The 20,573-nt window shown below is 44.8% G+C and overlaps 1 protein-coding gene across 3 annotated transcripts in view; it reads left to right on the top strand.

Annotated features, from left to right (window-relative positions):
* Nucleotides 1-17,848, top strand: part of ATP6V0A4 (ATPase H+ transporting V0 subunit a4) — a 95,989-nt gene extending 78,141 nt beyond the window's left edge. For all 3 annotated transcript variants that reach the window (XM_030308526.1, XM_030308522.1, XM_030308527.1), the window contains 4 exons: nucleotides 8,279-8,407; nucleotides 12,076-12,193; nucleotides 15,577-15,748; nucleotides 17,341-17,848. In XM_030308526.1, coding sequence (XP_030164386.1) covers nucleotides 8,279-8,407; nucleotides 12,076-12,193; nucleotides 15,577-15,748; nucleotides 17,341-17,434 — 513 coding nt within the window. In that variant the 3' untranslated portion in view covers nucleotides 17,435-17,848. The remainder of the gene's footprint in view (nucleotides 1-8,278; nucleotides 8,408-12,075; nucleotides 12,194-15,576; nucleotides 15,749-17,340) is intronic.
* The last annotated feature ends 2,725 nt before the right edge of the window (nucleotides 17,849-20,573 follow it).

Below are 20,573 nucleotides of genomic sequence, written 5' to 3'. Positions count from 1 at the left end.
GCGCCACCCAGGCGCCCCTACAAGAGACCCATTTTAGACCTGAGGACACCTTCAGATTGAAAGTGAGGGGATGGAGAACTATCAACCATGCTACTGGAAGTCAAAAGAAAGCTGGAGTAGCCATACTTCTAGCAGACAAACTAGACTTTAAATTAAAGGCTGTAACAAGAGATGAAGAAGGGCATTATATAATAATTAAAGGGTCTATCTATCAGGAAGAGCTAACAAATATAAATGTCTATGCACCGAATGCTGCAGCCCCAAATATATAAAACAATTTATCACAAACATAAGCAACCTTATTGATAAGAATGTGGTAATTGCAGGGGACTTTAATACCCTACTTACAACAATGGATAGATCATCTAGACACAGGATCAAAAAAGAAACAAGGGCCCTGAATGATACATTGGATCAGATGGACTTGACAGATCTCTTTAGAACTCTGCATCCCAAAGCAACAGAATATGCTTTCTTCTCCAGTGCACATGGAACATTCTCCAAGATAGATCACACACTGGGTCACAAAACAGCCCTTCATAAGTATACAAGAATTGAGATCATACCATGCACACTTTCAGACCACAATGCTATGAAGCTTGAAATCAACCACAGGAAAAAGTCTGGAAAACCTCCAAAGGCATGGAGGTTAATGAACACCCTACTAAAGAATGAATGGGTCAACCAGGCAATTAGGGAAGAAATTTAAAAATATGTAGAAACAAATGAAAATGAAAATACAACAATCCAAATGCTTTGGGATGCAGCGAAGGCAGTCCTGAGAGGAGAATACATTGCAATCCAGGCTTATCTCAAGAAACAAGAAAAATCCCAAATACAAAATCTAATAGCACACCACAAGGAACTAGAAGCAGACCAGGAAAGGCACCCCAAAGCCAACAGAAGAAGAGAAATAATAGAGATCAGAGCAGAAATAAACAATATAGGATCTAAAAAAATGGTAGAGCAGATCAATGAAACCATGAGTTGGCTTTTTGAAAAAATAAATACAATTGATTAAACCTCTAGCCAGACTTCTCAAAAAGAAAAGGGAGATGACCCAAATAGATCAAATCATGAATGAAATGCAATTATTACAACCAGTCCCTCAGAAACACAAGCAATTATCAGGGAATACTATGAAAAATTATATGCCAACAAACTGGACAACCTGGAAGAAATGGACAAATTCCTAAGCACCCACACACTTCCAAAACTCAAACAGGAAGAAATAGAAAATTTTAACAGACCCATAACCAGAGAAGAAATTGAATCAGTTATCAAAAATCTCCCGACAAATGAGAGTCCAGGACCAGATGGCTTCCCTGGAGAATTCTACCAGACATTTAAAGCAGAGATAATACCTATCCTTCTCAAGCTGTTCCAAAAAATAGAAAGGGAAGGAAAACTTCCAGGCTCATTCTATGAAGCCAGCATTACTTTGATTCCCAAACCAGACAGAGACCCAGTAAAAAAAGACAACAACAGGCCAATATCCCTGATGAATATGGATGCAAAACTTCTCAACAAGATACGAGCAAATTGAATTCAACAGCATATAAAAGAATTATTCACCATGATCAAGTGGGATTCATTCCTGGGCTGCAGGGCTGGTTCAACATTCGCAAATCAATCAACGTGATACATCACATTAATAAAAGAAAGAAAAGAACCATATGATCCTGTCAATCAATGCAGAAAAAGCATTTGACAAAATTCAGCATTCTTTCCTAATGAAAACCCTCGAGAAAGTCAGGATAGAAGGAACATACTTAAACATCATAAAAGCCATTTATGAAAAGCCCACAGCTAACATCATCCTCAATGGGGAAAAACTGAGAGCTTTCCCCCTGAGATCAGGAACACAGCAGGGATGTCCACTCTCACCACTGTTGTTTAACATAGTGTTGGAAGTTCTAGCATCAGCAATCAGACAACAAAAGGAAATCAAAGGCATCAAAATTGGCAAAGATGAAGTCAAGCTTTCACTTTTTGCAGATGACATGATATTATACATGGAAAACCCGACAGACTCCACCAAAAGTCTGCTAGACCTGATACATGAATTCAGCAAAGTCGCAGGATACAAAATCAATGTACAGAAATCAGTTGCATTCTATACACTAGTAATGAAGCAACAGAAAAACAAGTAAAGAAACTGATCCCATTCTCAATTGCACCAAGAATCATGAAATACCTAGGAATAAACCTAGCCAAAGATGTAAAAGATCTGTATGCTGAAAACTATAGAAAGCTTATGAAGGAAATTGAAGAAGATACAAAGAAATGGAAAAACATTCCGTGCTCATGGATTGGAAGAATAAATATTGTTAAAATGTCAATACCACCCAAAGCAATCTACACATTCAGTGCCATCCCAATCAAAAGTGCACCAGCATTCTTCTCGAAGCTCAAAGAAGCAATCCTAAAATTTGTATGGAACCACAAAAGACTCTGAATAGCCAAAGTAATTTTGAAGAAGACCAAAGCAGGAGGCATCACAATCCCAGACTTTAGCCTCTACTACAAAGCTGTAAGCACCGAGACAGCATGGTATTGGCACAAAAACAGACACACAGACCAATGGAATAGAATAGAGACTCCAGAAGTGGACCCACAAACGTATGGCCAACTAATCTTTGACAAAGCAGGAAAGAATATCCAATGGAAAAAAGACAGTCTCTTTAACAAATGGTGATGGGAGAACTGGACAGCAACATGTGGAAGAATGAAAGTAGAGCACTTTCTTACACCATTCACAAAAATAAACTCAAAATGGATAAAGGACCTGAACGTGAGACAAGAAACCATCAAGACCCTAGAGGAGAAAGCAGGAAAAAGCCTCTCTGACCTCAGCCGCAGCAATTTCTTACTTGACACATCCCCAATAGTTCATTGGGACCTCATGAACATAAAAATCTGCACTGCAAAGGAAACAATCAGCAAAACTAAAAGGCAACCAACGGAATGGGAAAAGATATTTGCAAATGACATATCGGACAAAGGGCTAGTATCCAAAATCTATAAAGAGCTCACCAAACTCCATGCCCAAAAAACAAATAATCCATGAAGAAATGGGCAGAAGACATGAATAGACACTTCTCTAAAGAAGACATTCAGATGGCCAACAGGCACTTGAAAAGATGCTCAATGTAACTCCTCATCAGGGAAATACAAATCGAAACCACACTGAAATATCACCTCACACCAGTCAGAGTGGCTAAAATGAACAAATCAGGAGGCTGTAGATACTGTAGATACTGGAGAGGATGTGGAGAAATGGGAACCCTGTTGCGCTGCTGGTGGGAATGCAAACTGGTGCAGCCGCTCTGGAAAACAGTGTGGAGGTTCCTCAAAAAATTAAAAATAGATCTACCCTATGACCCAGCAATAGCACTGCCAGGAATTTCCCCTAGGGATATAAGAGTGCTGATGCATAGGGGCGCTTGCACCCCAATGTTTATAGCAGCAATTTCAACAATAGCCACATTATGGAAAGAGCCTAAATGTCCATCAACTGATGAATGGATAAAGAATTGTGGTTTATATACACAATGGAATACTAGTTGGCAATGAGAACGAATGAAATATGGCCTTTTGTAGCAACGTGGATGGAACTGGAGAGTGTTATGTTAAGTGAAATAAGTCATATAGATAAAGACAGATACCATATGTTTTCACTCTTATGTGGATCCTGAGAAATTTAACAGAGGACCATGGGGGAGGGGAAGGGGGAAAAAAGTTAGGGAGGGAGGCAAACCGTAAAAGACTCTTAAATACTAAGAATAAACTGAGGGTTGACGGGGGGTGCAAGGGAGGGGAATGTGGGTGATGGGCATTGAGGAGGGTACCTGTTGGGATGAGCACTGGGTGTTGTATGGAAACCAATTTGACAATGAATTTCATAATAAAAAAATAAACATAAACAAGCCTATTTTGTTTAATATAAGTATTGTTACCTTGGCTTTCTTTTCACTTCCATTTGCGTGATAAATATTTTTCACTCTTCACTTTCAATCTGCATGTGGCTTTAGGTCTGAAGTGGGTCTCTTCTAGGCAGCATGGAGATGGGTCTTGTTTTTTTATCCATTCTGTCACTCTATATCTCTTGGTTGGAGTGTTTAGTCCATTTACATTCGATAGGTACGTACTTATTGCCATTTTGTTAGTTGTTTTGTGGTTGTTTTTTTAATTCTCTGTTCCTTTCTTCTCTTGCTCTCTTCTCTCACAATTTGGTGGGTTTCTTTAGTGATATAATTGGATTCCCCTTTCTTTATATTTTGCATATGTGTTACCAGTTTTTGGTGTGTGGTTACCCTTACATTTATATATAACATCTTATGTATATAGGTCCATATGAAATTGATGGTCACTTAAGTTTGAATCCATTCATAAAGCACTAAACTTTTACTCTTCTCCGTTCCTCATGTTTTAGTTATGTGGTGTCTTACTTTACCTCCTTTTACTTACTGAACATCTTGACTCGTTTTTATAGATGTACTTAATTTTACTGCTTTTATGCTTCTTTTCTTACTCTTTATTACAATCTTTCATTTCTACTCAAAGAGCCCCTTTTAACATTTTTGTAGGGCTGTTTGAGTAGTGGTGAATGTCTTTAACTTTCATTTGTCTGGGAAACTTTTTATCTCTTCTATTCTGAATGATAGACTTGCTGGACAGAGTATTCTTGGTTGCAGGTTTTTTTTTCTTTCAGCATTTTGAATATATCATGTCACTCCCTTCTGGCCTGCAAAGTTTATTCTAAAAAGTCCACTGATAACCCTATGGGGTTTCCCTTGTATATAACTGTTTTTTTTTCTCTTGCTTCTTTTAAAATTCTCTCTTGATCACTACTGTTTGCCATTTTAATTACCATTTGTGATGTGAACCTCCTTGGGTTGATTTTGTTGGGGGAATCTCTGTGCCTTCTGGATCTGGATTCCTGTTTCCTTCCCCAGATTCAGGAAGTTCTCAGCTATTATATCTTCAAGTAAAATTTCTGCCTCCATTTTTTTTTTCTTTCTTCTTCTTTTGGGACCCTTACAATGCAAATGTTATTACACTCGATGGTGTCACTGAGTTCCCTTAATCTATTCTCATTTATTATTATTATTCTTTTTTCTTTTTTTTTCCGCTTGATTGCTTCCCATCACTCTGTCCTCCAGGTCATTGACTTATTCTTATGCTTCCAGTAGCCTACTATGTATTCCTTCTAGTGTATTTTTAATCTCAGTGATTGAGTTATTCATCTCTGATTGGTTCTTTTTCATGTTTTCTGTTTCCTTGTTGAGAGTCTCACTGAGGTCCTCCCCTCTTTTCCCAAGTCCAGTGAGTATCTTTATGACCATTACTTTAAATTCTCTATCAGTCATATTACTTACCTCTCTTTTGCTTAGCTGTCTTGATGTGGTTTTGTTCTATTTCATTTCGGACATATTATTCTGTCTCCTCGTTTTGTCTCACTCTCTGTGTCTATGTGTTAGGAATGTCAGCCATGTCTTCTGCTCTTGAAAGTAGTGCAATGTCCCCTGTTCTCTAGGATCTTGTGCTTCAGGGATGTTTCCTATGCGTATTGTGTTTGCCCTACTTTTGTGGCTGAGCTTCTTCAGTCCAGTTCTTCTGCAAGTCCAGTCATCTGCAATGACTCTCTTTACCTGTTGTGGGCAGGGTTTGGTCCCTGTGGCCAGTCTGGGACCACCTTGGGCTTGAGGTGGTTCACACCAGGCATTTGCCAGAGATGCAGTGGCACTGAACTTCAGGACACTTTCCCTGTGTTGTCCCTTGGAAGCTTTTGTTGGTGGGCAGGGCCTGCAGTTAGGCCCGATATCTGCCCCCAGCCCACTGCTGGGGCCACACTTGAACAGGTTTGTGTGATTATCTCCCCCTTTACCCAGGGCAAGAATCACTTTGGGATGGTGCTTTGCACACTGCCATGCTTGTGGTGCTGCTTTAGATGGACTTCTGCCAGGGGTGGGTTGGAGTTGTGGTCCGCAGAAAAGCATGCAGAGGCATTGGTGGGGTGGGGTTGCTGTTAACAAGGTAGATGGAGAGTGTTCGCTGGCTGGACTGGTTCCTGCAGGTGTCTGTGTACCTTGGCTAGGGGATGGGGAGGGAAATGGCTATGCCAGCTTTTTGTTCATGGAGAAGTCTCTTAAAGGTCTCTGCCCCTCCAGCACAAGTTCTGAGTTTAATAAGTAAATCTCCTTCCCTTATATCCCTATTTTTCAAACTGCGGCTTCTCTGTTGTATCTCAGCAGGTCTGTTTGTTATGCTGTTTCTTTCAGGGTGGGGACTCAGTTTGCTGTCACCTCCTGACTTTCCTTGGAAGCCTGCTGAGTTTTACAGTTCTAGGTGTCAAGCCCCACTGATTATAAGAACTTGTTTCGTTATGCCCCTCTGTTTTTCAGAGCCAAATGATATGAGGATTTGTCCTCCCAGTGTGGGTCCCCCAGGCGTGGGGCACCTGGTGTGGGGTCTGCTCCTCTCCCTTCTCCATGCCTGTGTGTCCCTCCCTCCTGTAGACAGTATCATAGGTCAGTTTGTTTCCCAACCTCATCTTTGTCCTTCCTACCTTTTTCTGATGCGGCCTCTTCTCTACTTTTAGCTGTGGAGGGTCTGTTGTTCTGCCAGTCTTTGGGTTGTTTTCTGGGTTCTTTACACTGATGTGGGTGTTATTTAGGAGTGTCCATGGGATGAGGTGAGCTTAGGACCCTCCTATTCTGCCATCTTCCCTGAAAGTCCTCGACCTGTTTCTAGTTTTAGTGACTACAGATAATCTGTAAATATCCTTGTGCATATCTTTGGGCACATGTGTTTTTAGAAAGTTGTCAGTAACTAAATTTAAAATTGAGTTGTGCATTTTATTTCGCTGGGAACTCTGCTCAAACATAGTGGGGTATTTAGTAAAGTGGGGAAGATGGGCACTAGGATTCACAAAGTCCAGTATCATGTTTCTATAAAATTATTCATCTTCATTTTAATCAATTCTAGGATAATGACCAGAAAGGGCTAGAGTTTAGGGATGGATATGTTTAGGAGTCTGTTGGCTTGATTTATAACTCTTAAATATTTAAATATATGGCATATGGACTTCCATTTTTACCTTTGCCCATGGCTCTGTAAATAGTAAGTGCAGAACCACTAAAGAAAGAAAGGCAAAGACATCTTAATGCCTAATTTGCAATACCCCCCTCCCCCCATGAAATCATTCTAGGAAACACTTTGGACATGGGACATTAAGTTTCACAGTGACTTGAAAGAGATCTTCTATTCAGACCTAGGGATAAAACTAGGCCAAATTACATGCTAATTATACCTAGATTTTCTTTCTTTGAATTTTTTTCTTAGCTATTTTTATAAAGTGATGTTTTTATTTTTAAAACTTATATTAGTATTGAAAAAGTCATTGTCTTAGTCCTTTTGGGCTGCTATAACAAAGTACCGCAGACTGGGTAGCTTATAAACAACAAATTTATTGCTTAGTGCTGGAGGCTGTGAAGTCTAAGATGAAAGGCTGCAGCATATTCACTGTGGTGAGCACCCCCCCCCCCACCTTCCTGGTCCTTAGCCACATTCTCACTGTGTCCTGACACAGTGGAAGGGGTGAGAGTTGTGTAGGGACTCCTTTCTAACGGCACTAGTCTCGTTCATGAGGGCTCCATCCTCGTGACCTAAGTACCTCCCAAGGGCCTCACCTTTGACTACTATCATCTGTGGGGTTTAGGATTTCAACATATGAATTAGGGAGGGAATACAAAATATTCAGACCATAGCAGTCACTAATCTCCCCTAATTTTGCCTGTAGAAATCTGGCTGTTCAGGTCGGTCACAAGATTATGTCAAAGGTACCAACGGACAATTTTATAACAATGCATATTATTTTTTAACAATAAAAGGTACTCTTGTACGTGCACCGGTTTACTGTAAAGACAGATTCATTTGGCACATTCTGGAGCACCATGGAGAAGAGGGCATACTCAGGAATCAGATTGCCTGAGTTTGAGCCCTAACTCTGCCACTAACTAGCCTTACAAGCTGTATGATCTTGAGTACATTTCTTAACCTTCCTGTGCTGTCATCTCCTTCTCAGAAGAGTAAGGGGATAATTGTGTGTATCTGAAAACATTGTTACAAAGGCTAAACGAAGTGATATAGAGAGAGTTTAGAACAGTGTCTGGTGCATAGTTAATATTTGGCAACAGCCTTTATTTTATGTAGAATTGTTGTAATTCTAGTTCTAAGGGTGAATTTAGTGCTTCACTTCCTTCCTTGCTGACAGCTGCAGGCATCCATGATCCAAGAAGATGCCACCGAGGACATTGAAGGTGACAACTCCAGCCCTTCCATGAGCACAGGTCAGAGGGCTTCTGCAGGTGGCCACGGGGCTCAGGATGACCATGAAGAAGAGGTATGTGGGATTCAACACCCAACAAAGATTTCCCAGTTTGTACAGATTCTGGATGTGGGATCTCACCAAGGGTGATGGTCAAATGTTTAACAGCCAGTAAGTAGGGCATGGGCACCAGCTCACCTGAAAGCACTTAGGCAGTAGATCTGGGAGGGTCAGGGAGACCCTGCTGGTGGCAGTCCCGTAGTTGCAAAGTCATGGGAAGTTAGGGTGGTCCCAAAGGAGGGGGAGTGCATATAGGATCAGAACAACAGCTACTCACCAGCCAATCTAGGAGTGTTTTAATATTTTAACCCAGTTACTGCTGTATCTGTGAGTGTGGGGTGAATATCAGCCTTCAGATTTACTGACAGAGAAGGTCCTCAGTGCTAGTCGGTCCTCCTTTTTTTTTTTTTTTAAAGTATATTCATTTATTTTGAGAGCGAGCAAGTGTGAGTTGCAGGAGAGGGTCAGAGAAAGTGGAAGAGAGAGAATCCCAGGCAGGTTCCACACTGTCAGTACAGAGGCTGAGGAGGGGCTCGATCCCACGAACTGTGAGATCATGATCTGAGCCGAAATCAAAGAGTCAGACGCTTAACCAACTGAGCTGCCCAGGCGCCCTGCTAGTGAGGCCTCCTTGACTCAGAATTGTACCCCTGGGAGTCAGCTATGTTTATTATGAGGTGCCCAGTCAGTACCCCTCACACCATGAGAGCAGAGACCGAATCTAGCCCGACTGAAGAAGCAAAAGGCAGGCTGTTTATTCTCAGCCCGCCTCCCCAGCAGAAGCACGCCCAGCTGCTGTCCCCTCTTTGTTCTCCTGTCTCAACCCAACCCTGGCTCTGCTGAGACTTTGCTGACCTATCTTTGTAACGTTATCTGCCTCTCCTGTGAATTCAGGAATTGCTTTGTTCCCTCCTCCCTCCCTACGCCTTTCTGTCCAAGAGCAGCCACTCCCCCTCAGGAATGTGCCACATTTTCCCAGCTGAAGGCAGGTGGCTGTTTTTATATTACCACCGAAGTATCCCATAAGCCTGAACGGGCTGGGGGCTTTAACTGGAGCTCTGTTCTAATCCTGGAGTGGGGACGGAGCTCTGTTCTAATCCTGGAGTGGGGACGGGGTTCCTGTGAAGCCTGAGAGATGCTATAAGAAGTTCCATTTGTGGTGTTAATTACCTAAAAAAAAATTCATTTAAACTAATGGGTAGTCAATTAGAAATAATGAAAAATCTGGATCAAGTTTTTCCGACAAGATTCCAGGTACAGAAAGTAACCCATATTAGTGGCTATTAATATTACTAAGCCTGCCAGACCTGCGGGGATGTTTTAGAATCCAGCCCACACATCGTCTGACTCATCCAGTCCCAGCCCGTCCAGTACAACCTCTCTCGTCTGTTCTTCCCATGCCCTCAATATTTACCCTCTCGGTGTTCATCTTCTGCCTCTGCCATGTACTGGCTGCCCTTGTTTGGGCAACTTGAGGCTCCATTTGTAGGTCCCTTCCCCCAAGTACAATCATGTGTGGATCGTCCATTGCCAAGCATATATACAGGCTTGGCTCTTTTGTCCCCTCAGGGTCCTCTCTGACCTCTGTCTACACCAGGTGTTGGCCAAACTCTGGGTCAAGTTCTGCAGATTGCCAAGTCTACCCAAGACTTCCGACACTAGCCACAGGTTTGGGGGCCCCCCAGGACCACCCTCTCTTCAGACCAGTCAGTTACAAATTCATGGTCCCCTCAGATTCCCTCAGGGTTGGTGATTTATAGAACGACTTACAGAATTCAATGAAGTTTAACCCTTACTTACAGTTAGGCTTTTACTGTAGCTCAAATATACAGCTCAGAAGCAGCCGGAGGAAGAGGCGCGTAGACAGAATCTGACGCTGGGAGGGTTCCAAATTCCAGAATTCTGTGTCCTTAGAGAGACATTAGTCTCCCGGCCTCAACATGTGGCGGTGTGCACACAGCATTGCCAGCCCAGGAAGCTCACCGGAGCTCCAGCATCCAAAGCTCTATTGGGGTTTCATTACGTAGGCGTGCAACTCAGTGGTTGTGCTCACTCTCCAACTCCATCCTCTCCCTGGAGGCTGGGCTGGTAACACATGGCTCCAAGTCTCAACCCTCCAACCACAGGAACCGTCCGATGTGGTCCCAGGGGCTCACCGTGAAGAACACAGTTCTTTCAGGTGGGAGACGTCAGGAGTTTAGAGGTTGCCTCCCTGGAGCCAGGACAAAGCCAGCCCTCTCCTTGGGTGGGGTTCGTTCTTCACCACTCATTCCTCCATTCCCTTGCCTCTCTCCCCTCTCTGCCCTTCCCTGCCCTTCACCTCCTCCCAGCTGTTTTCATTGCTGAGTCAGAGGCATTGACTCCTGTCTCCTCTCCAGAGCTCCTGACATGGTTGACTGCACCCTCCATGCCTTCCTCGGTATTTCTCTATCCTTGGCCGCAGACCTGTGACTCCTTCTGGGACTCTGACCTGTTCTTTCCATCATCCATGTCTTTCTTTCTCACCTCCAGATGAACTTTTCCCAGGCTGGGAGCTCTGTGATCTTTCCCTCGTGTGTCTTCCTGGTCCCCTTACCTCCCACAGGTGAGTCCTAGGTGTTCACTTCCAGCCCGGACTGTTCTTCTGAACCTGTTCTTCCTCTGTCACTGTGTGCTGAGAGATTCTACTTGTGTGGCCAGCTGTCACCTGAGACACAACACACCTGAACCTATCACTAATGTCCTTCTCCAATTTATCCATTTCTGTCAATGCCATTCTTTTAGCCCCTCGGACTCAAGACCCTCAGAGCCCTGTATGACCCTGGCCCCTGCTGGGTCAGAGGCCCTTTTTCTGCATTCCCACAGTACTGCTGAGTCTTGATTATTGCACTTTTCCATGCACCCTGTCCCCACCACGCTGTGAGCCACCTGAGGGCCAGGATGGTGCCAGTCACACTGTTCCCCCGACAGCATCAGAGTGCGTGAAGGGAACAGCATGCTCTTGCTGTGTGTGTGCTGTTTCTTCCCCCTTCATCTCTAGATTAGTGAGCTAGTCAACAAACAGGCTTTTTTGCTTATAAGGCTCTGCCTTTGCTAGTCCATTTTGTCACCAGATTAATCATCCCCCCAAGACTTCTTTATTCCCCCTCCCCACCCCGGCCACTTTTCATTCAGATGCTGTTTATGGTTGCTCATTGACTCCAACTTAGTTTCCCAACTCTGTTCTTTACTGAAACTTCAGCACCTGGGGGCTCCTTTCTAGTCCTCACCAAACAAGCACCTACTTCCAGCCAAATTGTTTCCCGCCCAGAACTTGCCTTCCTGATGTTCCCAAGCACCCACCTTTTCCTTACTGCGAGTCATTTTCTTCACCAGGAATGATCTTGCTTATCTTTTACTTCCAGATGCCTCCCCAGCCTTCCCGGCCCGGCACAGACCTCACCTCCTGTGACACCTTACCGACCGGTCTCTCTTCTACTTTGAACTTCTTTCAGCTACTTCTGGGAAATGTTCCTGCACACACACTGTACCCTACTTTGCGCTGCTAACTCTCTCTCTATGAGCATATTAATATTTGTTTTCCCCTAGTTCGACTGGAAGTGCCTTAAGAGCGGAGCACATGTTTTATTCATCGGTGTATCATTAGTAAGACCTTTCATGGAGGAAATCCTTAAGGAAATAGAATAAAAAATTCTCTCTTTCAGTTCAACTTTGGAGACATCTTTGTGCATCAAGCCATCCACACGATCGAGTACTGCCTGGGCTGCATTTCAAACACAGCCTCTTACCTCCGGCTCTGGGCCCTCAGCCTGGCTCATGCACGTGAGTGAGCTGCCCTCGGGGTCACGATCAGATCTCCCCTGGGAAACAGAAGCAAAGCGCTTGTTTGGAGAAGTGCCTTCTCTGGGTTATTTACGGCATGTTTGCCCAAAGAATGGTCGGTTTTTCTTAGGAAGAAGTGACTTTTTCTGTAGGTCTGACTTTATGTTACTGGAGTAGTTAGCCTCTGTGTCAATTTCCTGTTGCTGCTATAACAAATTGCCCCCGTTTAGCAGCTCAAAACAAATGCAAATATACTGTCTTACAGTTCTGGAGTTGTAGAACCAAGATGTCAGCAGGGCTGGGTTCTTTCTAGAAGCTCTAGGGGGGAATCCATTTCCCTGCCATTTCTATTTTCAGAGGCCGCCTGCATTTCTTGGCTCTTGGGCTCATCAGTCTGATTCCTGCTTCATTCATCATGTCCCTATTTTCTCTGGCTCTGACTCCTTTGGTTTCTTCTTCTAAGGACCATGTGGTTACCTTGGGCCTACCTGGATAATCCAGGATGATCTCCTTATCTCAGCACCCCTTCACTTTAATCCTGTCTGCTTAATCCATTCCTTTTTTTTTTTAAGTTTATTTATTTATTTAGAGAGAGAAAGAGAGGGCACATAAGAGCATGAGTTGAGGTGGGGGGCAGAGAGAGAGGGGGAGAGAGGATCCCAAGCAGTCTCCATGCTGTCAGTGCAGAGCCCAATTTGGGGCTCGAACTCATGAACTGTCAGATCATGACCTGAGCCGAAATCAAGAGTCAGGTGCTTACCTGACTGAGCCATCCAAGTGCCCCCTGCTTAATCCATTCTTAATCCCTTTTTGCCATATAGCTTTTTCTTTTTTTTTTTTTTTCAACGTTTTTATTTATTTTTGGGACAGAGAGAGAGCATGAACGGGGGAGGGGCAGAGAGAGAGGGAGACACAGAATCGGAAACAGGCTCCAGGCTCTGAGCCATCAGCCCAGAGCCTGACGCGGGGCTCGAACTCACGGACTGCGAGATCGTGACCTGGCTGAAGTCGGCCGCTTAACCGACTGTGCCACCCAGGCGCCCCATATAGCTTTTTCTTAAGATTAGAACATGGCCATCTTTGGGGGGTTCACTTTGAGAGAAGGCCTGCCTTGATTGTGAGCATTGGTGGGAAGTAGGCCAGTTGGCTGACCCTTGACCTGCACCCACCCCCCCACCAGGGGTACTCACCACCTCACAGGGTCATGCTAAGCCCAATTTTGGTCATGATTCCATCCCCAGGGGTTACTTAAGTCTGGAATCCTAACTCATCAAGTTACTTTGTAAGATCCTTCTTGATCCCTGCCTGATTTTCCAGTCTCGTCCCTTGGTATTGCCCTTAATGCCCCACCAGCCCCTGGTACCTACCCATTTCATAGGCAGTGGCCACCAGGACCTGCACTGAGGCTCCTGAGGCTGCCACGTGCTCTGGGCCTCTCTTTGTTGGCCCTGCAGCCCCCTTTCCTGAAATCTTCCTTTCTTCCTTAGCTTTCTCCTCACTTGATTTCTAATTCCTCCTTCAGAGCTCACGCAAACGGCACCTCTCCTGGGAATCTTCCTCCCTGATCCCCAGTCTGGCAGGTGCCCTTTCCCTGGGTTCTGGGAGTGCCCCCTCCTAACACTGATTGCGGTTCAGTCCTGATTGGCCTGTGTCCCTACTGGACTGTGAGCTCCTGAAAGGCATCGACCCTGATTTCCACCCCTGCATTCCCAGCCCTGAGCACAATGTGTGAGAGATCAGGCCAAAGTGTGTGCTAGATGGGTAGAAAACAAAGCAAGGAAAGTGAGCCTGCTTCTTGATTTTTAGCAGAAATGCAAGTACTCACTGTTAGCCTTCGCGGCTTGGGCTGTGTTCATTTCCTTACATCAACTCCCACACATACACTTTACCTGTGTGCACACAGGTGTTTGGATGCATACATCCACAAGCACCTGCCTGTGTTTGTTTGTGCATTGACATGCACTCATGTGAGGTGGTTTCCCAGGGCCCTGAAGTGGATCTCTGAGCTTCATGTGGTCAAGTGTTGTTTAATGTCAGCCTTTAGCTCTGATCCCAGATGTGGTTTGGAAGCGTCACGTCACAAGAGGGCTGAGCCCAGATGGGACAGGAGGGTGCTCTCTGACCAGTCCGTGCCCATCGAAGATGTAATTTGACATCAGAAAATCCATATGGCTTATAGCTGCCCTGCACGGTCTACCCATTGGATCTTTCTAGAACTTCCTGAGACATATAGTTCCCACGGAATATCTTCAACCCATGCTAACAAACTTGCTTGAAGAGGTGGTTTGGCAGAAAACAGATGTGATTTAAGTCCTAGTTTCTCTTCTGCCACTTTTAGCTCAGTAACTCAGGCAAGCAGGCTAACCTGTGTGTGCCTTGGCTTTCCTGTGTGGTTCCGGTAGTGAGCCTGCTGTGTTAGTCAACCAAGGCTAGAACGTGTTGCAGTCACTACCAGCCCCAGATCTCAGCAGCTTAAACAATGGAAATGTACTTACTCTATCACATCTGTTCATCAGTGCCATGCTGAGACCTAAGTTGAGGGAGGCTGTATTTGGATACATGCTTCAAAAATCACCCAGATGGGGGTACAAGGAGGAGGTGAGAGTGAAACACTGGAAATTAACACACTTTCCCATTGTGTTACTCCAGCAGAAAGCCAGGGCTGGGGGGCAGGGCACAGCACAGGTGCAGATACTCCCCCTTGTGCCCTCACATGTCTCTCTTCTCATCGTGTCCAAATATCCACTTGCAAGTGACAGGTCTTTATCTCTCTGGGCCATGCCACTTTGACCTTTTGGCTGGGTGACCTCCAGTCTCAACCCAACAATGTAATGGTAGTATCTCCCCGAAAGGGAGAGTGTGAGCAAGCTCTCTGGTGTCTCTTCTTATAAAGGCACTAATCCCATCATGAGGGCCCCACCTTTATGACCTCATCAACCCTTAATCACCTCCCAAAGGCCCCTTCTCCAAATACCCTCACTTTGGTGGGTAGGGATTCAACATAGGAATTGGAGGGTGGGCGGGACACAAACATGCAGTCCATATCAAATCATATTCTACGCATTCTGTTGTGTTTCGCTTCTCTGGTGTAACATTTTGTTGCTCAGATTTATTCATGTTGCTGCTGGTAACTGTAGTTTGCTCACTTTCACTGGTGAATACTGTGCCTCCGTATGTTTGTTGTCATGACAGAAACTCCTCTATTGTGAGCACTGCCCTAGACAGTCTCATACAGGTGCCCCAGGGCACATATGCCTGAGTTTTCTACCTGAAGAGCACAGTGTTGGGATTCTAGGGTGTGCAGACCCAGGTATATGGCATGAAAAAACCCTGCACTTGCCACATAAACTCTGTGGTTGAGAAGGTTTCTCTTGCTCTTACAGAATTGTCTGAAGTGCTCTGGACCATGGTGATGAACATTGGCCTTCGCGTGCGAGGCTGGGGAGGACTCATTGGAGTCTTTATCATTTTTGCCATATTTGCTGTTCTGACGGTAGCCATCCTTCTGATCATGGAGGGTCTCTCTGCGTTCCTGCACGCCCTGCGACTACACTGGTGAGCGTGGCTGCGCTGGGGAGGCTCTGTGTGCTCTAGAGAGAGATGATGGGCCATAGGACCAGCCAGCTGAGGTCACATCCTGACCCAGTTTGAGTCCCCTGTTGGCTTATTATTACATGATGAGGTGTGTGTATGTGTGTGCCTGTGTGTATGTGTATACACATATGATGGCTGCCCTAGGATTAATGTTAGTTCCCATTTACTCATTCTCTTTTATTTTTATTATTACTTTTTAAATGTTTATTTATTTTTGAGAGAGAGAGAGAGTAGAGGAGGGGCAGAGAGAGAGAGAGAGGGATAGAGGGTCCAAAGCAGGCTCTGTGCTGACAGCAGAGAGCCCGATTCAAACTCACGAACTGTGGGATCATGACTAGAGCCAAAGTTAGATGCTTAACTGACTGAGCCACCCAGGCGCCCCTTACTTGTTCTCTTTTAAGAGTTCGTTTGTTATATCATAACTAGCTTCAAGATAAGGAACACTTCAAGTATTGGTAAGATGACAGATCTGAGATAGTCTCGCAGCGGCATACTTAGTGAATCTGGGACATTAGGCCCTTGGTGCTGAGTGCAGGAACTATACCAGAAGTACAGACTACTAACCTCTGCAAAGTGGGAACAGAAGAAGGGTACCTGGAAGGAGGAAGGCACTCACAGGAGGCCCTTGACATCCGCAGATGTGTCCGGAGACTATGAGCCCTCACTAGGCTTACAAATATGAAAACATTTGTTGAAGCTCCTGTTTTTCTAACAAGTCATAGGTTGGCCAAGAATTTTGAGTGTGTGCTCATACCCTTAAACTGCAGAGACTGTCTTCAGCTCTCACCGATGCTTTCTACCTCCCTCTGTGCGCGCTGTTCATAAAGAAAAGTTTTTACACTCCGTGTATGGAGTGGAGGGAATCACAGTGCCCCTGCCTCAGGTTATGACATTGGCTCTCCCCATGTCCTTAAGGAAATGAACCCTGTAACATAATCAAGCGTGAATGATCATGCGTGATGTCTGCGATGTAAGTTACGAGAACGTTAAGTCAGGGTCCTGGGTATTGTGAAATAGCATAAGTCCCATGGTTAAGATGAGGATGGAGAAGAAAAACCACGTGGAACCTCGTGAAACATTCTCTCATCACTAGCTCGTGAGATAAGACTTCACAGCGAACGCTTCCCTGCTTGTGGGAGCCGGGGGGAGGGTGGCTCTGCCGTGGTCTGAGAGGCTGGTGGCAGGGGCCTGGAGGAAGTGGGGTGGGATAGGAAAGGAAAAGTGTGACTGGGAGGCAAGAGAAGGATTTTTATTTTGGGACAGAGAGAGACAGAGCATGAACAGGGGAGGGGCAGAGAGAGAGAGGGAGACACAGAATCAGAAACAGGCTCCAGGCTCTGAGCCATCAGCCCAGAGCCCGACGCGGGGCTCGAACTCACGGACCGCGAGATCGTGACCTGGCTGAAGTCGGACGCTTAACCGACTGCACCACCCAGGCGCCCCTGTGCTTGATTTTACAAATGCCCCACTTCTTCCCTTCCCGGCCAGCCTCTAGCTTACATGTTTTTATCTCGCTTTTTTCTTTTTGGTTTTGTCCTCCCCCGTCCCCCAAGGGTGGAGTTCCAGAACAAGTTCTATGTCGGGGCCGGTTACAAGTTTTCTCCTTTCTCCTTTAAATACATCCTGGAAGGGACATCGGAGGAATAGCGGCAGGTCCCGTGGCTACCGCATCTTCTGCCTCAGTCTCTGTGCCTGTGAAAGAAGTTCAGCTTTGTCTTCGATGTCAGCCTGTGCTAGGCGGTCAATGGATGATTGTTCTTAGCTACCTGGAGACAGGAAGCCGTGTATATTTTACTTATAAGCCTTGGAATTTGATACGACTTAACCATGTCACAGAGGAACCGACCTCATGTGGGGTCGTCATTGTCAAAAACTAAAATGACTGAGAAACGGGGAGCGCTACACTGATGTTTTCCTGCAATATTGTAAGTATTATATGCAAGAAAATAAACTTCTGGGCCATTTCCTTGTTCTTTAAGATGTCTTTGTCCAAAATTATTCTGTAATATTTAGTATTGATAGTTACAGGCCAAAGCTAAACAATAGAGTTACACAAACTAATTTAAGAGGATTGTGTTTATTTGATTCTTTCATTTCCTGGTTCCTCAGACGTGTTTTTTCTTTGGCCGGGGCTAAGCTTTATAAGATTAGGAACTTTCTCATGAATCTCCACTCCAGGTGGGAAAGAAAGGGTAATGTTCCCTGGACGGAGGGCTGGCCCCATGTGGCTCTATGTGTTGTTAAACCCTGTGGAATGAAGTGTGGCAACATATCATCAGCGACTGTTTGCTGGATGCACATTGTGCTGCAGGAACTGGAGAAAGAGATTTGAAGACTCGAGAAAGTTCTGGAAAACAGCCTGCCAGACGGGAGTCTGCCAGACAGGTCTTCCCTGATACTCTCTGGGTCTGTCAGCCCTGAAGTCATTTCTAAGCCTCCTGGATTGTCAAACTCTTAAGAGCCAGTTTTGTAGAGTAAAATATGTGTCATCAACTATTTAGATAACTATTTAGTTATCCAGGTTAATCATAATCTTCAAGGTAACTAGACCAGTGGAATTAAGCATTGTTACCATTGGTACAGTGCTTTACAGTTTACAAGGCACTTTTTAAAAAAATGGTTTTAATGTTTATTTATTTTTGAGAAAGAGAGAGAGAGAGAGAGAGGAAGGGGCAGAGAAAGAGACACACACAGAATCTGAAGCAGGCTCCAGGCTCTGAGCCGTCAGCACAGAGCAGGATGTGAGGCTTGAACTCATAAATTGTGAGATCGTGGCCTGAGACAAGTCAGACGCTTAACCAACTGAACCATCTAGGCGCCCCTCATTTTTTTTTTTAAGTAAACTCTACCTCCAACGTGAGACTTACACTCACAACCCCAAGATCCAGAGTCGCATGCTCTTGTGACTGAACCAGCCAGGTGCCTCAAGGCACTTCCTACATAGCATCTAGTTCTTAAGATTTCAGAGTATTTGACCAAATCCAAAATTGCCTTTTGGACATATCTCTGGGTTCTTCAGCTCCCTCCTGCCCTGCTTGGTAGTGGGGTTGATGGGTGCGCATGGAAGTGTCATGGCTCAGACCCGAGGAAGGTTCCATGTCACCTTCTGTATCAGTGTCATGACTTGTCTAGCACAACTTAAGGCACAATTAGCTGCTCAAAAATTTTCAGAGATTAAAGCAGGTTGAGCCTAAGAATGATAGTTGACATCTTTGACTTCGAATTCTGATACTTTATCATGTGTGTCCCCAGGCAGGAGACCGAGTTGTTCTGCTCATTGCCAAAATGGGGATTAGTGATCTCCATTCTCTGGGTTGTGGAAAGGAAGTGTAAAGCATGGGGCATGGACCTGCTACTTATCTGGTAACATTGCCTGAAGGAAAGAACAGACAAAAGCCATATGTAAATGTTAGTTTAAATCCATAAAAGCCAAGGTCACTGGATAATTTCAAGTTTCTCAGGACATCACTGCCCTTCTCAACTATCTAAAAATATGCTACGTGTACATGGATCACCAGGCTTTGCCTCTTTACTTCTAAGCAGTGATGGCTGTGAGAAAAGGTTTGAAAGGACAAAGCTTCCTTCTGCCCCTCACCTAGAGCCCTGCTTTTCCAGAAGTTCCCATAGCCTCCCTGAAAACTGTTATTTTCCTCCAAGATTTGGCAGCCTTCTTTAATCTCAATGAGAGACATAATTTCCCCTTTAAAAAAGGATTGGGTGAAGGGCTACAGAAAAGGGGGTGTAACCTGGATGTCACTCACTTGCCCACACCACAAGGTTGCTCCTTAAAGAATTCCACTCACAGAACTGAGCCAAAAGAGGAGGAGAAGACCAGGGGGCCGGGCTTCTTAGGCAGGTAAGTCCAGAAGCCCCTCCTGGGGCCACCAATGGTCTAACTGCTGCGTGACACTTGGCTGTGTTAAGAGTGAGCGAAAGAGCCTGAAACTGGAAAGCTTTCCAAGGACTATACAGAGGTAAGAAACTCCGACGGGCAGCATAGATCTGGATGTACTTTTCCTGCTTTGGAGTGGGGGTTGGGGAGGTAGGAGTTTGACCATTTGTACTTGACTGAAGGCACATGGAATATGAAAAGTTCCCTCTTCATACTGATGATATTGCAAAATCAATTACATCATACACACATACAAGCACGTTCAGTGTTAAAAAGCTCTAACATGGCTCAATTATTTCTGGCTAAAAAATTCAGTATAGCAAAATGCAATGGAATAAAAAGTCCATCAGTGCCCTGGAATTTATTTTAATGAAGCTTGAATGCCACGTGAGCCTTTTGAATTTCAGAGTAGACCCTCAGCGTGTCAGTTCTTACAGATATTTTGTTTGTTTATTTATTTATTTAAAGGTTTTATTTTAAAAAAAAAAAATTTTTTTTCAACGTTTATTTATTTTTGGGACAGAGAGAGACAAAGCATGAACGGGGGAGGGGCAGAGAGAGAGGGAGACACAGAATCGGAAACAGGCTCCAGGCTCCGAGCCATCAGCCCAGAGCCTGACGCGGGGCTCGAACTCACGGACCGCGAGATCGTGACCTGGCTGAAGTCGGACGCTTAACCGACTGCGCCACCCAGGCGCCCCTAAAGGTTTTATTTTTTAAGTAAAATAAAGCCCCAACATGGGGCTCAACATCACAACCCTGAGATCAAGAGTCGTAAGCTCCTGGAGTGAGCCAGGCAGGCACCCCTTTTACAGATTTTTTGAAGCTAGGTCATGGGTTACTTTCCCATTGTAGTTTTTAAGGAGCTGATGGTAAGGGGTGGGAAACATTCTT

The sequence above is a fragment of the Lynx canadensis genome, chromosome A2 (assembly GCF_007474595.2).
Source record: "Lynx canadensis isolate LIC74 chromosome A2, mLynCan4.pri.v2, whole genome shotgun sequence".
NCBI lineage: Eukaryota > Metazoa > Chordata > Mammalia > Carnivora > Felidae > Lynx > Lynx canadensis.
The sequence above is the reverse complement of the archived record's forward strand: the minus strand, read 5'-3'. Positions and strand labels throughout refer to the sequence as shown.